The following is a 17,912-nucleotide window of genomic DNA, read 5'->3' on the forward strand; positions in this document are numbered from 1 at the left end:
CGCCCGCCACGGCTGCTGGCTGAAGCGCCCTGCCGCCATCTTGGCTACGGGCAATCCCGGGAGGGAGCCGGGAGCCGCTACTGCTCGCCTGCCATCTTCTGTCCCGGGCGGCCCCGCCGGAGGGAGAGCGGTCCGGCCCCGCCGGCGACGACGAGTCCTTGCACGGGCCGCGGGCGCTGCCCGGCGCTGGCACGGCCTCTGCGCGGCGGTGAGGGGCAGGGCCGGCGGGGAGCAGGGCCGGGGCCGGGCCGGCTTCTCTGGGCCTTGCCCGGGCGGGACGGGGAGGCTGGACGGCAGCGGGGAAACGCGCGGGGTCTGTCCACCCCGCAACGCCGAGATGCAAACCTGTCGGTTTTCCTGCCAGGGAGGCTCGGCTCTTGTTGCCAAGTTACCTTCTTGAGATAAAGTGATTTTATTGTTATATGTGATACTTATGAAGGAGGGAAAAACTTCCCCAAACCCTTCTCAGTTTTTGGTTCTTCAACATTTAAACATACACAATTGCGCCTTCCTTTTTCTTCATTCATAGTGTCACCGGAGTTAAACTTTGAACCGCAGGAACCACATTTTGGGGTAACGTAGCAGGTTAATACACAAGCTAAGCTGTGTCTACGAGTTGTTAAGAAACAGCTTAAGTTTTACTGTTTCTTATCATCTGATTTGCCTAATGAATCGGTGTCATTTCTTTGAAAGAGACGAAGTTTTACCTTCAGTTTATGTTAACGTATATTTCATATACACAGTGGACATGATCAGCAGTTTGGGATTTTCACAAATTTCAGGTTGACTATCAAGAAATGAAGGTTGGGGCATCACGTGTTGGACTGCGAAATCTTCTCCAAGGGCTGAGCTTCAGCGTCAAATACTACTGTAAGCATAACCATCTCCAAACAGCATGTCTTTATAGCAAAATAAAGCCCCAAAAATGTCACATCCTGGACTGTTCAGGAAGTACATACACGCACCAGACTCTGCCACCTGGAAGCATCCTGCCCTGGAGATTCTTTTCTTGCAAGGTATGCTCTATAAGTATAGGCTTAATGTCAACGAGCACGTTGGCATCTGTTAAGAAAGCCAGTCATATTTTTCAGATGTTGAGGAAACACATTTTTGTTAAAGAGTTTGAAGCAGAGGGATAAACACTAGGATTTCAGTTATGTTCAAAGACCTATACCATTTTTCAACTTTCCTGTAATATTTTGATGTAAAGCTGCATTTTGGTTGATTTTCCTGCGGTAGCAATTTTAAAAAAAATTTGTATCTTCTAGGAAGATTCAGGTAAAGTGTCAGGAAAAACAGCAGGGAGAGGTCAGCTAGTGTAGAGGCAAAGTGTCCAAACTGATGACACCAGGCTTGACCACTGTGAGCTGGCTCAAGAAAACCTGACTTTTTCTGTGCCAACCAGTAAGTCACAGTTTTGCACCGTAGTAAATAGTAAAATATTCTATTGACTTCTCATAATTGTATTCACATGTGATAAACTATACTTTAAAAGGTCCTTGGATTTATTTCTGTTAGTAAATACTGTGTAAATGGGTTGCAGTGTATCATGCACAGTCAGAAAACGGTGTGAAATAACTTACAGTCTTCTGTTTCTATGTTTCTAATACAGAGTTCGCTAAAGGTATTATAAAAGCTTACTGCAGTATGACGGCCTGTAAATGATTTATATGCATAATGCATAAATACTGTTGAAAAAGATTGGTGTTTTGGTTTCTTTAATCTTAAAAATGTCTTCAGATGAATGCATGGTTGTTCTAAAATTGTTTCAAGTTGACAGTTTCTTCAAAGGTGACCTAAAGATCCTCTTGTTGTAACCCTCTTGTTTCTAACTGTAACATAAACAGTTGCTAAGCCTGTGTCTGAAACCTAAACAAATATTTTAAGGAGAACATATGAAGTCTTGATGGATGAGAAAGTGTAGTTCTGTTTATTCGTTGGCACTTCACTAACACAGTTACAAATGCTGATCTACAGCACTGGTTCCAGGACACAAACAGGTGGTTTTCACTTGAAAGGGAGCTGTGCCTGTTTGCTTTGGAGGAAACATTTGCAAACTGATTGTCACCGAGATCCTCTGCTATCCTCAAAATCTTTCTCTATGTTCTTCTAAATGACTGTTCTTTCCCCAGGCAGGGAGGTGTAAAGTAACTCTAATATATACCTTGCACAGTGGCCACCAGCTCTATACAGTATTTCCAAATAAATACAGTGGGAACCGTTGAAAACAAAAGGAGGGGAATCACCAAAAGATTCATAAAGCGTGGAAGTTGCCAAAATAAATCATAATAAAAGTTTACATAGGTACAAGGAGAGGTTATACACATTTGAGAGACTTTTTGAGTATCCAGAAACCACATTCAGCTCAGGAAATTCCTGAGCTAAAATCATTGAAGGCTGAGGGAATTCCTGTTGGGGAATTTCATCTGTGCTTGTCCCATTCTTATGCTTCCCTCAGCATCCTTTTGTGTGCACTGTGTGGTTTTTGTTTGCCTCTGTTTTGGGGAACGGTGCTTTCTTAATACCAGTTTTTCCACTGGCTGGAGAGGGTTGTACAACTAACACCTCCTGCAGCTTCTTTACCTTGACCAATTACACAGTTGTTCCAGAGCTTCTCTAAGGGTTTTCAGTTTCTTTGGCTTGTGCTTCTGATTTGATAACCTAGGCTAGAGGGACCATTGGTCTGAACAGTCATTCGCTCTCATGAATGATGTGGTTTACGTTCATAGGGAGTTTGGAAACTGGAGCAGATAGTTTCTCCTCCTTCCAAAGTCTATTGATAACATTCACATTTTAGATCTCATGCATTTGAGAAGACAAACTAGGAACAAACTAACAGTTCTTGATGCAAAGTGAGGATGGGGTAAAAAGTATGTGCTGCTTTTTAAGTTCAGACACATTCACATGATACACTGAATGTTATAAAATGCTACTTTGTGTGATCTGTGTGGTGTTATGTACTGTAACGTAAGTTGTTAAGGTTACTATTTGATCGAATGAGATTTTATAGCAAGGAAAAAGAAGTAGCATTGTGCTAGTGATTTTAACACATTTTAAACATTTTTACAAGAAAAGACAGCTTTGTTGGCAGCAAGGTAGCAGTAGTCTGCTCACGGATCACAGAAAACCAGATCCTTAAGCTTATTCCTGATAAAATTGTTGCAGACCTGTATCAGTTCACTACTTCACTTTATTCTGTGCCTTGTGAACATTTATACTAACACTTTCGAGGAGCTGGAGCAAGAATCTGGACAAGCTGCCAGAGCTCCTTAGGGACAGAGGTGTGGGCGGTGGTGTTGTCTAGGAAAGGAAATGAGAGATGATACTTTTAAGACAGGAAAATTAGGAGAAAACACCTCTGAAGAAGGAAAAATAGCAGAATTCCATAAAAAATAACTAAAAAGTAGTTCTAGAACAAGAATAAATGTATTTACAAATAATCGATAAAGAGCATACATTAATAGTACCCTAAATTTTGAAGAGAAGATCTCAATAAATGTGTCAAGTAAAGCACATTTTACAGTGCTTACCTAAAAGATCAGGAAGAACTGAAAAGAAAAACCTACTCCAACTGTGTTTTTTCTTTGTAGTGTCACATAATATTGTAATAATGCAAAGTTGGTTTTGGGTCTGTAGCTCAGGAATATCGTTATTGCCTCAGTATATTCATGTTGCAGTACAGAGTGCTGGCTTGTAGCCATTGTTGTCTTCCCTTACTTAGGAGGAAGGAACAAAAATCCCTTTTAAAAGGAAGCAAAATACATCCATAACAACATCAGAGCTTTTGTACGAGGATCTTCTGAAATCAGAGCAGGAAAACTGGAATGACATTTCGTTAAGATACAAAGCCATGACAAAAAGAATCAAGGAAAAATTAGAAGAATTGCACAAGTGTATGTTCAATTTGGGAAGCCCAAGGGTAAGTGGCAAAAAATACATTTCTCATCACTGAGTACAAATAAAAGGCAGTGAAGCCATTCCTGCTATAAAATGTTGGTTTACTGATTATTTTATGGTGGTACTTTTGAGTTTTGAATATTTTAACAGCTGTGGATATTAACAGCATATGTTTAGATAAGCTTATACCTGTTATGATAGTGTATTTACCTTAATTTCGCCATAGGCAAAAGCAAGTAAAGATACAATAATTACCTGACTTTTTGGTGAAGAATACAAGATATTTTTAAGTTACAAGAGCAATTGGAAGTGATCTGGGGCTTTTGTTAAATTTAGAGCAGGTATAGGTAGCTTAAGTAGCCTAACTTAGAACCTCTCTGGTATGTGCAATTCCTTCTACAGTATCAAATATATGTGCTATGTTCTGTCATTTGTGTATGTTAAAATTGTGTTTTACAGAACAATGATTGAATATAGGGATTCTAAAGAAATAGTCTAACTATACATTGGACTTGAAACATGTTTGGTTTGTATTGAACAGATCAGGCTTGGCGAGAACGTGTACTTTGAAGAGAATGGCTGCATATTTCTTTCAAAAGCAGATGATGGTAAGGGATTTCTCTTCCTAACATGGTATGAATGTTAAAAATGTTGTACAAGTATCAATGTACTTTTCTTACATTAGAGCTTTATCACTCTCTTAACTAAACTAAAAATACTTTCATAACATTCTTTAATGCTTGATTAATAGTTCTAGAATCCTGAATCTGAAAAGGTGAGCTGAAGAGAATTAGGGAATAGTGTACATTGATACTGAGGCAAGTTTCTGAAGAGGAAAGAGAGAAGTCACTTCTTTTCAGAGCCCTAACTTAACATTTTGAAAAAGGAAAAGCACATTCATGCTTTTTGATTTCTGAGGGGGTGGGGAAAATTTCTAATTGTATTTAGTAAAAACAACTATGCTTTAGGTATCTGAACTTCAAAATTTAATACATTTACTAGAAGCCAAGTTCTACACTTTTAAAATATTTTTAATAATATCCACAAGACTTCTTTTTTCCTGGAACTGTAATTTTTTTTTTTACTTTTACAAAGTGCATTTGCAAATATCTTGCAAGACAAATATTTGATGTTAATAAATTCCAGCAGTATGTTTGCGAATATTGCAGGTAGACTCATTAAATACAGGCATTAACAAGCACCTCATTTTGACAGTGCCTTAATTACAGGATTATTTTGCTATCTCTCTTTTTTTTTTTTTTTTTTTAAATGTAGTAGATGGAGAAAATGCTGACATTTTATTCAATATGGAAGATCTTGGCTTTTCTGATTCCTTTATTCAACGGATCAGAATTTCACCAGATCAGAGATACATGGCGATCGGCTTAAAAAGTGAAAATTCTGAAGAGGCAGCTTGTGTTGTTATGAAAATTGGTCATTTTCCTGTCGTGGAAAAAGTAATTCCAAGTGTATTTAGTTTTGGTAAGTTGTTTATAAATATCCTCTGGATCACACCAGCTTTCAATACAACATTTTTCTTAGTCTACAAATAATATTAACGTATTTTTTAAAAGTAAGGAAGCAACATTTTTAGATTTAATCCTTCCAGCTGTTGAATTGTTTCTTATTTATGATTTCTTCCGCACTGCACAATTACAAGTTATCCGATGTGGATGAAAGTGCTTTCATGATTCAGGCTTTCCTTCACTGTATAAGCAAGCATTTCTACATGTTTGAACAGTCGTACATACCGTTCTTTTTATTTAATTCAGTTAGCTTCTTTAAAACATTACTGACGTGACTGTTTCCAATAAAAAGATCTTTTTGAGAAATGTTACTGTTGTTAAACCCTTACAGCTACAGCCGAAGTCACTGATAGCTGGTAGGCATTTAGCTTTGCTGAAGAGTGTGCAAGAGCTACCTACTATTAAGTATTGGCTGGAATTTCAACTGGACCATAGGATGTGGGTCACAATCCAGAGCCCAAAGTCAGTCAGGCCTTAAGTCAGTTCTTTCAGGACAGATTACAGAGCTTTACAGTGCTGTTATAATAAACAGAGGTAAACTGAATTGAACAGGAAATTATTTTTTTTTTATAGTATGTTAAAGAATATAGCAAAAAGACTGCAATAGTGTGCATACAGTGTTCCACATCTTGTATTTTGGATTATATTGTTAGATGTCATCAAGTATATATAGTGCAATAAGCAATTTGCTTGTGTAGGACAAAAATTTAAAACTCGAGGTAAAACTTCCCAGTTACAAAAATGAAGAGTAGCAAGAGTTTCATGTTTTAAGTGCACAATTGAAGTTTATAATGCCTGTTGAAAACTTGACCTGCAAATTTGCCAGTGACGTTTTTCACTGTACTTGATTTGAACATCTGTCTAGGTTTGTCTGGAAGAATCAGTACATATAAGAAACCAACTCCCTGTTGTCTACATAGGTGTGTCAGATTATGATGGGCAATAAGAGTACAAAAAATGACTATCAGAATGGTAGAGATTGCACCCATTTTGTAGACTTACTCGGGTATAAGTGAGGTAGAGGGGTGAGCAAGAAAATTAGGTCTTATGACCACTTGTAAAGTATATGCTTGTATTGTATGATACGCAATAGCAGGCAGACAAATGAAAGTCCTTGAAAAAGTACATCTGTGGGTTTTTTAAATGCTTGGCTATAGGATAACTTAGACTTCCCTTCTAAAGCCTTGTCTTCATAGTGAACCCTCAGCTACCTGTGCACTTTGGAGCCACGTTACTGTTCAGATAACAGATTGTTTGCATTACTTCAGTATGGTACTTCCTCGGGTTTTGTATTGAAATTTAAATAAGTATTTATGCAATAACTTTTTTAAAGCTTATGTATTAAACATTCTGGTAGCTGTAAGAACAGCATAGATAGCAGTAATCTGGCTGGATCTGTCAGATTACTAAACTTCAGAATAGGAAGGTTCCTGTATTTATATGTTTCTAATGTTGGTGAACACATACACAAGCATAGAAAACTGGAGAATTTTTATCTCAGCAGTACCCACGGGGCACATGCATCATCTATTTTCTCTAAAAGGTTTTCATGCAGTCACATGCAGCAGTGCAGAGCTCGTGCCCACTTTATTGTCTTGCTGACTCCATGTAAACCTCTGTTTCTCTGCTCAGTTTTAAACAGCCACACATCATCTATTTTCCTGTTGCCTCCAGAGCCCCCACAGGGTCAAGAGCTTCCTCTTCCTGGGCCCTCAAATGTTATCCACTGCCTTTTTTTTAATATATTACTAGATTTTTGTTCTGTGGGATTCAGAGAAAACACAGAAAAAAACCTTTTTGTGGCTTACCCCAGCCTCCTGGGTGTAGAAATGCTGTGCTCAGTTCCATGTCAGCTGTAACCCACCTTTTTCAGCATTGGGTCCAGTGCTCATGGAGCTCCATTTTCTCTCAGTTATTGTATGTACTGTTCCAAATTTGATATGCATTTGTTTTGTTTTTTTCCAGAATGGGCTACAAATGATGTTCTGTATTACACAAGTCTGAAGAACCTTAGATGCCAGAATGTGTTTATGACCACTTTCACTCATCAGAAACATACTGAGTTAGTTTATACAGAACAAGATGCAAGGTAATAACTAAAATATAATAAGTCCTTTACATATTCTAGCTTATTTTATAAGAAAATGTAACTGATTTGGAAAACAAATTCTTCCATATTGTATTGCAAATGGTAAAAGGCATTTTTAAGTTGTGTTCTGCTGTCAGTAGTGCCTTCTGCAGTCTGAGAATGTGCTCTGTTCTCCTCTTGATATGTGCTCAACAGAGATTTAACTTTCCTCTCTTACCTCACGAGTTCAGCTGAGTTTATAAATGTCAAGGTCAGTCTCAGGTCAGGGTGTCCTTTAATGAATGTGTGACAGTTTCATACAGGGTAAATCAGACTGTGGATTTCATTTTGTTTTCTCTGCTATTGATGTCTGATACATCTTCTAAAAAACATAGAAGTTCAGGCTAATCCTTGCTCTGGGTAATGGATGAGCAAAATCATTACAGCATTCCCAGAGACAGAACTATTGTTGACTGAATACCCTCTCAATAACCTTTCTTTAAGCAGTGGTTTAGGAAGACAAGAAGGCTCTTGCTAAATTGAGTGCAGAACTAGTTTTTTCAGACATGTAGCATGTGGTAGTTGTATACAGCATTCCATGAATGTTTGTGATTATTCTTAATGCAAGTTACATACTCAGTAAAGAAATTTCAATTATACTTTTATCTAAAAAAAAAGAAAAAAATCTGCGATTGAGATGGAGTAAATAAGATCCTTTTGTTCCAACTGCATTTGATGCATACTTTTGGAAAATCAAGACCTGATTGCACTGACCTGACACTTCCCCACAGGGAAACTGTTGGCATAATTCTGAAGGTCATAGTCATTACAGTAAGTCTACTAGAAACTTACTCTAAAGGTTCATGTGCTGTTGCAGCTCATAACAGAACTCACTTGTTCATGGGAGATGGCAAGACATTCTTTTGTATTGCCATTGACCAGTTCCATTCTACATCTCACCAGCTCTTTTAGGTGCAATCAAATATTATTTTTTTAGAAGTTGGAAATTTCTTTATTTCCTTAAAAATAAAAAGCTACAAAGGCAAAAAAAAATACTGTAATATCAAGGTCAGAGTCCTTGGGGAGAAGTGTGACCTGCATTTCAGCTTGACTCCCTTAGAGGTAAGGTCAGCAGGGTTGAGCCGTTGGAATCTCTGCTGAATGCAGTGCCGCACTCTTGCCAAATTCGTGTGTATTAGAGAGGCAGGAGGCTGATTCCTTGCAGACTTTAGATCCCCCACTGTGCCTGTCCTCCTAAAGATGTCAAGAGGGTGCAATTAGAAAAAAACAATAGTACAAAAAAAAAATTGGAGTTCCTCCACCTGCAAATAATTAAAGGCACTGAAAATACTATGTAAAGCATCCTTTCCTTCACCAGTCAAATATTTTGAAGTCTAGAGGGATCATTATTGCAGTCATGTATCTGATCTGTATAATGCAGATTACGGTACTCAACCCTGCAATTTCTTGATGAAATCTTCTGGATCTTTGTGTTGGACAGTTTTACCTTTAGAGACATCCAGTCTTAAAGATTCAAAATGGCAAAGAAACTGCTCTATCCCAAGATGTGACATTCCAGTTAATTAGGATGACTCATAGAAGTTTGAATCTGAATTTCAGCCTGAACCTAATACTAGCATCCAGCCACTAGTTATCATTCTGTTTTCTGTTCCTAGATTTTAGAAGTGTTTAAAACCAGTAGATAGTTCCTAGTTTCTTAGATGGTTCCCAAACCAGTTCCTAGTTCCCAGGTTTATCACTGCAACACTGTCCTCAGTGGGTCTCATACTGGCCTTTGTACTTTTAAGAAAAAAATAGTCTTTTTTGTCTTACTTCAGACAAAGTTAGGTCAGTAACAGGCATTTTATCAATTTATCTTTATAATAGCTCCCACTTAACTTCTGTTTTTGCCAATGATGTCCTGTATTAATTTCAATTTAATGATCCATTACTACTATTTTTTAAAGATAGGTTTATGAGCTCAATAAGAAATTCTATGTTTTCTCTGAATTTTAAAGCCTATATACATCAATGAGCTTCCCATCTATCTCAATGGTGCAAAAACCTGAATTCAGTTGGGCAACAACTGAACTGCTTTCCTTGCAGATTTCAGGTTCCACACACACGATTGTGAGTTTTTGAGTCCCAGGATAAATACAGTAGGAGTGGGTTTGGGAACCAAGTTGTCTGAAATTTCTCCAGCCTGCTTATAGGCATGCTGTTTCTTACCTTGCAGGTGGAAATCCCTGTGATTCTGAAAAAAAACAGTGTATTTTTAAAATAATAATAAAGTTTAAGCTTTTTTTTTTTTTAATTATTCTTTACAGATTCTTTGTGGACATAAATTGCACAAAAGACAGGTGTTTTCTCACTATCAACAGCAACAGCAAGACAACCTCGGAAGTTTGGTTGGTTGACTGTAGACATCCTTCTAAGTTACCTGCTCTTGTACAAGCACGAACAAAAGGGCTTATTTACCATATTGAGCACAGAAATGATGAGTTATATATTCTTACAACATATGGAGAACCTGCAGAATATAAGGTAGTTTCAACTGATAATAAGATTCATAGGATTCATTCAGATACTTGGTGCAGATCATACAGAAGTAGTAAGGCTGGCTTTTAGTTCTGTGCTTCACACCTTACTGAAATAATTTAAGAGAATTACATAGAGCACTGCACAGATTGAAAGACTGATAGTAGTACATGGAGCCTCACCTGTAGCATTCAGTTAATTTGATTCTAACTCCTTTAGCAACATCAAGAAACGAGTATGCTTTAACAGTCGTTTCCCCTATATTAAAATTTAAGTTGGTTATCTCAGTCGACATAACCAAACCACCTACAGTTCTGCTGGCCACACAGAAAGCACTTATTACCTGAAACTCTTCTATAGATTAATCTACGAGAATTGAACTTAGTTTTCCAGATGTTACTGAATTGTCCAAGTTCAATTTTTGGACTTTGTCCAATTTTTGCCCAAGGAAAGAGAGTTTAAACCCCACCAGTTTTAGTCAGGCACACCCCCCCCCAATACAAACTAACTTTTTTTTTTTTGCAATAAAAATATTGCATGAGATCACCTGTGTCTGTACATCTCATTTGTAACTCTTACATCTTAGTAATGCAAGGTTGTTTTTTGTTTTAATAGTTGATGAAGGCACCAGTAACTTCCAGTGGCATGGAGAACTGGCAGTTAGTTTATGCACTGGAAGAGAAAACCAAGCTAGTAGACTTGGAGATGTTCAGTGATCACTGTATTATGTTCCTGAAGAATGCTGGTCATCTTTACTTAAATGTGATTTCTTTTGTTTCACATTCAGTTCAGTCAATAAAGGTACGTTTTAGCTTCGCATAAGCAGCATAATATTCTTCCAGCATTACTTGATTTTTTTTTCTTTTAACATAACATTATAATGAAAGCAAAGATAAATTTCAAGAGTAGAAGTGGTTTGAAAACTATAATATTGCCAAGTTTGTCATTATGACCAATTGTATTACCTGTGGCTGTTCTTCAGGGTTTCACATGGTGGCTTATTGCAGCACTTAGAAAGTTAAGAGAGCGGCCATCCTGTGAGTGAGTTCTTTATTCAACTTATTACAGTCAAGCTCTTTACAATACAGCCGATTTCTAATGTAAAATAGGACTTGATTCCCTAAACACTCTACTCAGTTTTACTGGGCCTATTTTTGGTTACACTCATCAGTGTGAGAAAGGAAATAAGCCTGGCCCTCCCACAGAAGAGAGATTAGAACATTCACAAGACAAGCACAGACACTGCCCTGAAGTAAATGGGAAGAAGTTGACATTGCAGTACAATTTGCACAAAGTATTTCTTCCCTTCTCTAGTTGTTGCTAAATACTTGTGGATTAAAACCAAAGTGACTCAATTCAAAACCACCATTTCTTTAGACCATTCAGACGAAATATTTAAATTGATTTGTTTGCCTGAAAAATACAATCATCTGAACTACTCGCAAGTTTATTGCGACAGGCTACCAATGCTGCATTCTATACAACTGCTACAGAAAAAGGTTTTCAACAAAGTACATTGTATGGTCTCTGAAACCTTCATTTTTGAAAATGGTCGCAGTTTATTTATTCAGATAGGGTCTGCAGTTACTCTGGAGAACTTGGACTTTTGCTGCCATTTCAGAAGTCTCTAGCAATCTAACCCAAGTAAGTAGTGGCCTGGCAGAGGGTTTGACTATGTCCCTGCTGCTCTCAAAGAATGAATCTTGATTTCTTTTATTCTTAGCAGAGTTAAAAATCTTAAACATAATAGCAGTAAGTGTCTGAGGGTGAATGTGCCAGGAAAAGGTTTTGTTCTTCACAATGGCTGGCACTAGGAACAAAGTTAAGAGGCAGGGGTTTTCTGTGGCTTAGCATTACTGAGCTAACTCACAGCATAGGCTTAACAACTGACATGGACTTGGCTGTATAACATGTTGAAGTAGGACTGGAAATCGAAGGGGAAACAGGATCTAAAAAATAAAAACAATGCAGAATCATTTCAAAGAATGTTTTAATTTAAAAACAAAATCTGCACTAATGCCCATTTTGGACTGAATTTGGACTTATTTTTCTTTTTTATTTCATTGTTAAACTTTCTCCAATGGCCTCAAGGGAAAAGTTTGCCAAAGTCTTTCATTTTTTTGACTGTTTCATTACTGAATTTAAAAGAAATACAGATTGTGCTACATAAAAAATGAAGATAATTATCCTGATATTCAAAATCTTTTCCTATGAAGGACACACTAGGCAGAATTTACAGAAGCAGTGTAAGGGTCTCATTTGAAATGCCATGTTTTCTCAGCTACCTACGTGGGCCTGTGAATTTGAATTGGAATCTCATCCTGAATATACCACCAGCACTTGCTATTTTCAGCTCACCTCCCCAGTACACCCCCCTAAGCGTTTTGCATATTCGTTTAAAGAAAATAATCTCATTGAACAAGCTGTGCAAGAGGTACCAATTATTACGAATTGTCACACTACACGTTTACTAGCTAAAAGCAAGGTAAGATTTTTTTTCAGTCCTTTTCCCATTCCCTTTATTCTCCCCTTCCTCTCCACCCATTTAAAGAAAATGCATTTGGCAGGGAATAGAGATTAAAAACGTAAAGAGCAGTTGGTGCTATAGTTACTAAACAGTGGGTGTTTTCTTCAGTGCTATAGAGAAGAACAAGAAAAAGTCGTGATGAGATTTTTTTTTTTTCCCCATTAACCTGGGTATGCTTGAGGAGATAAAAGTACACGATGAGTCAAGAATCTTAGTATAGTATAACTTAGCATTTCTGGTTGATGTATGGTATCGTACTCTCCTTGACAAATGAAAAAGGTGTCAGCTGTTGAAAAGAACACCCCACAACCAGCTGCACAGTATAGATCAAGAAAGGAAAGTTTAAACAGCCTGAGTTTAAAAAATTGGAGGTGTTAATAAAGAGTTTGTGCTGCAGTAAGTGGTAAACTATTTTGTTAATAATAGATATTCTTGGTGTTAAAGGGGAAAGGAAGACTTGGGTGATTGGGTAGTTTAAAAACTCCTCAGGTGTTGCACTTAAATGAATTTTATACTCTGCATCCACAAGCCTACACAGCAGAGGTTCAATCTCGCTTTATTTTTCAAGAGTGCTTTGTACATTCTAAGTGAAAAAAATTACTGTAATCAAAAAAATACATTTTAAAATAAATAATTGAAGTTTTCATTGCCATGTGTCATTGAGATTTCTGAAATGTCCTTTATTGTAAAATACTCCTTCATTTCCAGGATGAAACTTTGGTGCCAATTACAGTTTTTCATAATATGAATTCTAAAGAGCTACACAGGAAACCACTTCTAGTTCATGTATATGGAGCTTATGGCATAGATTTGAACATGAGCTTTAAAGAAGAGAAGCTGATGTTAATTGAAGAGGGTTGGATATTAGCATATTGCCATGTTAGGTAAGTCAAATATAAAATGGAATTAAGATTTTAATCTCTGGGATATACAGATATTTCTTGATATGCAACTGAAGAGGTACAGAAATATTTTTTTCATTTAGCTATACCTAATTCTTCACGCTTTTCACTTCCATCTCTTTTTAGATTTTTTTAAAGTATTTTTTTTTAAAAAATAAATTTACCTCAGGAAAAAAAAAACAAAAACTTTCAAAACCACATACTGAGACTCTCAGGATTTTTTTTGTTTGCGTGTTGTGTATTTTAGCCATAAAGGAGGTAAAGAGAAGAATAAAGAAGAGTTAATTGGGCAGGCAAACAAATGTTTTGCAATTCTGTGGCTGCTGCTGTCCTTTCATTATCTGAAACTTTGCCATGTAATATTTTCCAAAGAGACTACAACTTGACTTCTTTAAATTTCAGGGGTGGAGGAGAGCTAGGCCTCAGCTGGCACAAAGATGGGTGTCACCACAATAAACTCAAAGGTCTCCATGACCTTAAGGCTTGCATCGTGCTGCTGCACCAACTAGGATTTTCCCAGCCAAAATACACAGCAGTAGCAGCTGCCAGCGCTGGAGGAGTTCTTGCAGGAGCCCTGTGCAACACTGATCCAGAACTTATCCGAGCCATGGTTTTACAGGTGAGGTGCTGCAGACCTTTATGGATTATGATGTTAAACTGTATTCCCTGTTTCATTCTACCAGTTTCAGAATGGGAAACATTCCAATTCAGAATTTGTTTTCCTCATTTGTTTGAGAAAACATTGACGTAGGCATTTGAGGTCCTGTGTTCTATTTGCCAACATTTTCTTTTTTTTAATAACGACTCCTAAGGCTCCTTTCGTAGATGTTCTAAATACTATGATGAAAACTCATCTCCCACTGACAATTGAAGAACAGGAAGAATGGGGAAATCCATTAGCAGATGAAAAATGCATGGAATATATCAAAAGCTATTGTCCATACCAGAATATTAAGACACAGGTAAAACTATGCTTACTGTGTGGAATGCTACAGTAATAAAGTGTAACAGTTTATAAGAAAAGAAAAAGCAGATAACTGGAATTTTTTTTTTAAAAAGGTCTATTTTACCTTTTCTATCTTACCTGGGTATTTTAGGATTGTCTTAGCTGTTGCTTTGTATTAAAATGAATCATCAATACAAATATAAACTATTTCAGTAATAATCTTGGCAATATTTGGAGTCATAATTGACTACTGAAATTAACCAAACACCTTCTCCTAAATAATCAAAAGATTTCAAAAACTGTTTTTGTTATAGGACTGCCAGGAAGGAATAGATTTTTATTTTATAACAAACCTCAACATGTAAAATACTTTCTCCTTTTGTGGGGATTTTCTGTTGTTCTACTGGGTTTTGCAGAGTTTGTCACAGGAGGAAGGAGGTATTTCCCAATGATTAAATACCTTTTTGGAGGCAAACAGTGAAATGGAAAATAAGCTATAGCTTTGACATTGTCATCTCAGATGAAGTCTTTGTTTGAAGTAATGTGTTAGCTGTGTTGCATAGCTTCATTAAGTAAAATCTTACTATATAAAAATAACTACTTTTTATGTGTAGAAAGTTTGCAAAAGTAAACCTCACTGTTGTAAGGTGAACCATTCCATGATTATTACTCCCCTTTTCTTGTGATAATCAGCAAGCAGACGTGTCAGACCTTTACCAGTGGGGAGAGGATGTTTTTGATTATCTTTTGCAAGTGGATGATCCCCTAATATGAATTCATTTTTCAGACCAAAATACTTTTTGCAGTTAGTGATAAAAGTGCTTTTTTAAGAGCGGGTAATTATGTAATAGATGTGATTTTAGATAAACCATAACAAGTAGTACAGTACAATAAACAGAGAAGAATGTTACTCACTTTATGATAAAAATCAGTTGTCAAGTATCTAACTGGTTTTGTTTTTTAATCTCAGCGTTATCCTTCAGTTTTTATCACGGCATATGAAAACGATCAACGGGTACCACTATCAGGAGTTTTACGATATGTTCAGAAACTTAGAAAGGCTACGCTAGATCATGGCAACAGAACAAGTAAGAAAGGTAAGGATAAGAATATTACGGATAAATGGAGTTAACTAAACCAGAATATTAGCAGTCATGTAATTAAACATCAAAGAGATGGAGTCCTCCTTAAATGCATTTGTACAATACGATCTGGTATCTAAAGCTCTGAAGTAATTTCCATTATCTGCAAAGATGACGTGCAGTCAGACAGACAAATCGATAAACCTCAGCTGAGATGCACTCTCCAGAGCCTTAAGAGGGACCACATAGCTCTGTATTGTAGACCTGCCTGAAAATAGTTAAACCCACATGTGTTAAATATTAATAGTGACAAACCACAACGGGCCCAGGAAACCCTCTGAGATGAAAAAAAAAGAAAGGGGGGAGAACATGAGCTGGGCTCAGTCTTTCCTCAACACGTGGCGGCTTTTGGACAGGGTTAGGTGAACCCATAGTGTCTAGTCCAGCTACTGACTCGGTCAGACTGCAGTTCTTAAGTACACATGGATAAAAACCTTATGTTTGCTGCTCTATAAAAACCTTTTCCCAGTTTGCTCAAACTGCAGGTGTCGGTCCAAGTTAGAATGACAACAGTGCCAAGGCACAGATGCTTTTATACCTGAAACTTAACACCAGCTTTGGGACTGTTTCCAGGAAAAAGTGCATTCAAGCCTTATTATTTTCTAGTACCATCTAATCCAGGGAGAGGCTTTTACCATCAGTACCAAAACAGATCTTGAATAAGCTTTTCTAAATTACATTATGCCCCTTCTCTGCTAGCAGCAGAACTGCAATGGTTGAGAAAGGATAGCAGGTTCTGCAATTGCTGTTGTGGTCTTTGCTCAGAAAGAAAAAAGCATGTCTTTCCAAAAAGACTTAAAGAATAAAGGTGCAAAATATATAAATATTTTCCAAATACATAGTTAATAGAAATACAAATAGCTCATCCAGCAAGCCCCTGTACAATTCCTTCTTTTTTTTTTAAGGAACAACAGAAATTCTGTCAGGAATTATATATCCCTAAACAACTGGCATCACCACTTACCTCTTTCCTTGTTCATTCAATGTCAAGTGATCACAAGCTTCATTGTTGCAGGAAATAACACCCCTAATATCATCTTAGACATCCAGGCAAATGGCAGCCATTGTGATCCATCTTGGGAGGATTCTCTGGATGAGGTATGTTCCATAACAGGTTGGAGGGAGGTGCTCCCCTCGATTGATACTTCAGCCTCAGGAAGGTATTCGTGCAGTTATTGACTATATGTTAGAAGTAATAAACAAAAAAACCAACCACCTGCTGGAATTAAGGTTGCTCTTGCAACCTTTTATACATACTGCAAGAGCAACTGGTAGCTTTATATACATAAAGGAGTTTTTATATTTTTTTTTTTTTTTAATTTTTTTTTTTTGTATATATGAAAGAGCCAGTGACAAAGCCGGATTATTGAACCTCGTTGTGCCTTGAACCTCAAAATAGTATTAAACTCCCACTGTAATGTGCTGAGAGCTTTGAATGAAAGGTTCAAAGTTGTGCAGAAATTGTTCCAGCAGGAAAAGTCTTGCACTGTGGAGTAATAAGTGCTTAAAATTGTCATAGTGGCTATTTACTTCCATCTTGCTTATGAGTAAAACATATGATGGGTTTGATCTTTGCATTTTTATATGCATGATCTGTAGTATCAAAGGATGCTACTACAATTGGGTTTCAACATTTTGCACTTTGTTTGAGTGTGTGTGCTAAAAGCAACGTACTGCCAAGACCTGCCATATTGTTACTGATGTGTCAGTAACATCACAGTAGGATTCAAATTTTATTGCTGTTAATTTTAACAATTCCTAGCAAATGTTATTTGGTCGTTGTGGTAGTTATTCCCAACATGAATTCTTTCAGGAAAAGCCTTGTCGTAGGGCTAAGTAATGCTTAGCATTAGTATGGCAAAGGATGAAGATTAGAGTAGCTGTACAAGAAACTGAAGGTTTATGGTGCAACGATTTTTAATTTTATAATAATTTTTTTTCATTATTTTAGGTTGCAAGACACCTTGCTTTTCTGAACAAAGAACTTGAAGTATGTAATCTCCAACATCATAAAAAATCTTGCCAATAGCTAATAAACACATTGACCACCTGAAGAACTTTGAGTCAGATTTTTACTTATAGGAAAAAAGTGAACACCTTCTCCAGAGGATCTCTCTTCTTGCATCCCTGCATAAGCAGACAAGAAATTCAAAGCTGGGTGTGACATTGGCTTTTAAACAGAGGAACCAAGAGCTGAATTTCTCCCCTGCCAGCTAGTACAGAGGTAGCCGCCTGCATTAATCAGTCTGTTAGTACGGATCTGTTCACATAACCAAGCAGAGCAGCACTATACAAGTGGAGCTGAAGCGCAACAGTCAGCGCTTAGAGCCCAACATGTGAAGACGCGCTTTGTAGAGGCAGCCTCT

At 37.2% G+C, this 17,912-nt stretch overlaps 1 protein-coding gene across 1 annotated transcript; it reads left to right on the forward strand.

The window, feature by feature from the left end:
• Positions 1–54: 54 nt before the first annotated feature.
• PREPL (prolyl endopeptidase like) lies at positions 55–17,598 on the forward strand. The gene is made up of 15 exons (XM_074163818.1): positions 55–208; positions 783–1,016; positions 3,722–3,919; positions 4,439–4,505; positions 5,173–5,379; positions 7,389–7,512; positions 9,819–10,035; positions 10,645–10,830; positions 12,311–12,514; positions 13,265–13,440; positions 13,861–14,077; positions 14,271–14,420; positions 15,375–15,501; positions 16,562–16,644; positions 17,498–17,598. Exons 2-15 carry the CDS (start codon positions 798–800, stop codon positions 17,573–17,575), a joined length of 2,253 nt encoding a protein of 750 aa, XP_074019919.1. The 5' UTR covers positions 55–208; positions 783–797; the 3' UTR covers positions 17,576–17,598.
• The last annotated feature ends 314 nt before the right edge of the window (positions 17,599–17,912 follow it).

Source organism: Numenius arquata, chromosome 2 (assembly GCF_964106895.1).
Source record: "Numenius arquata chromosome 2, bNumArq3.hap1.1, whole genome shotgun sequence".
Lineage (NCBI taxonomy): Eukaryota > Metazoa > Chordata > Aves > Charadriiformes > Scolopacidae > Numenius > Numenius arquata.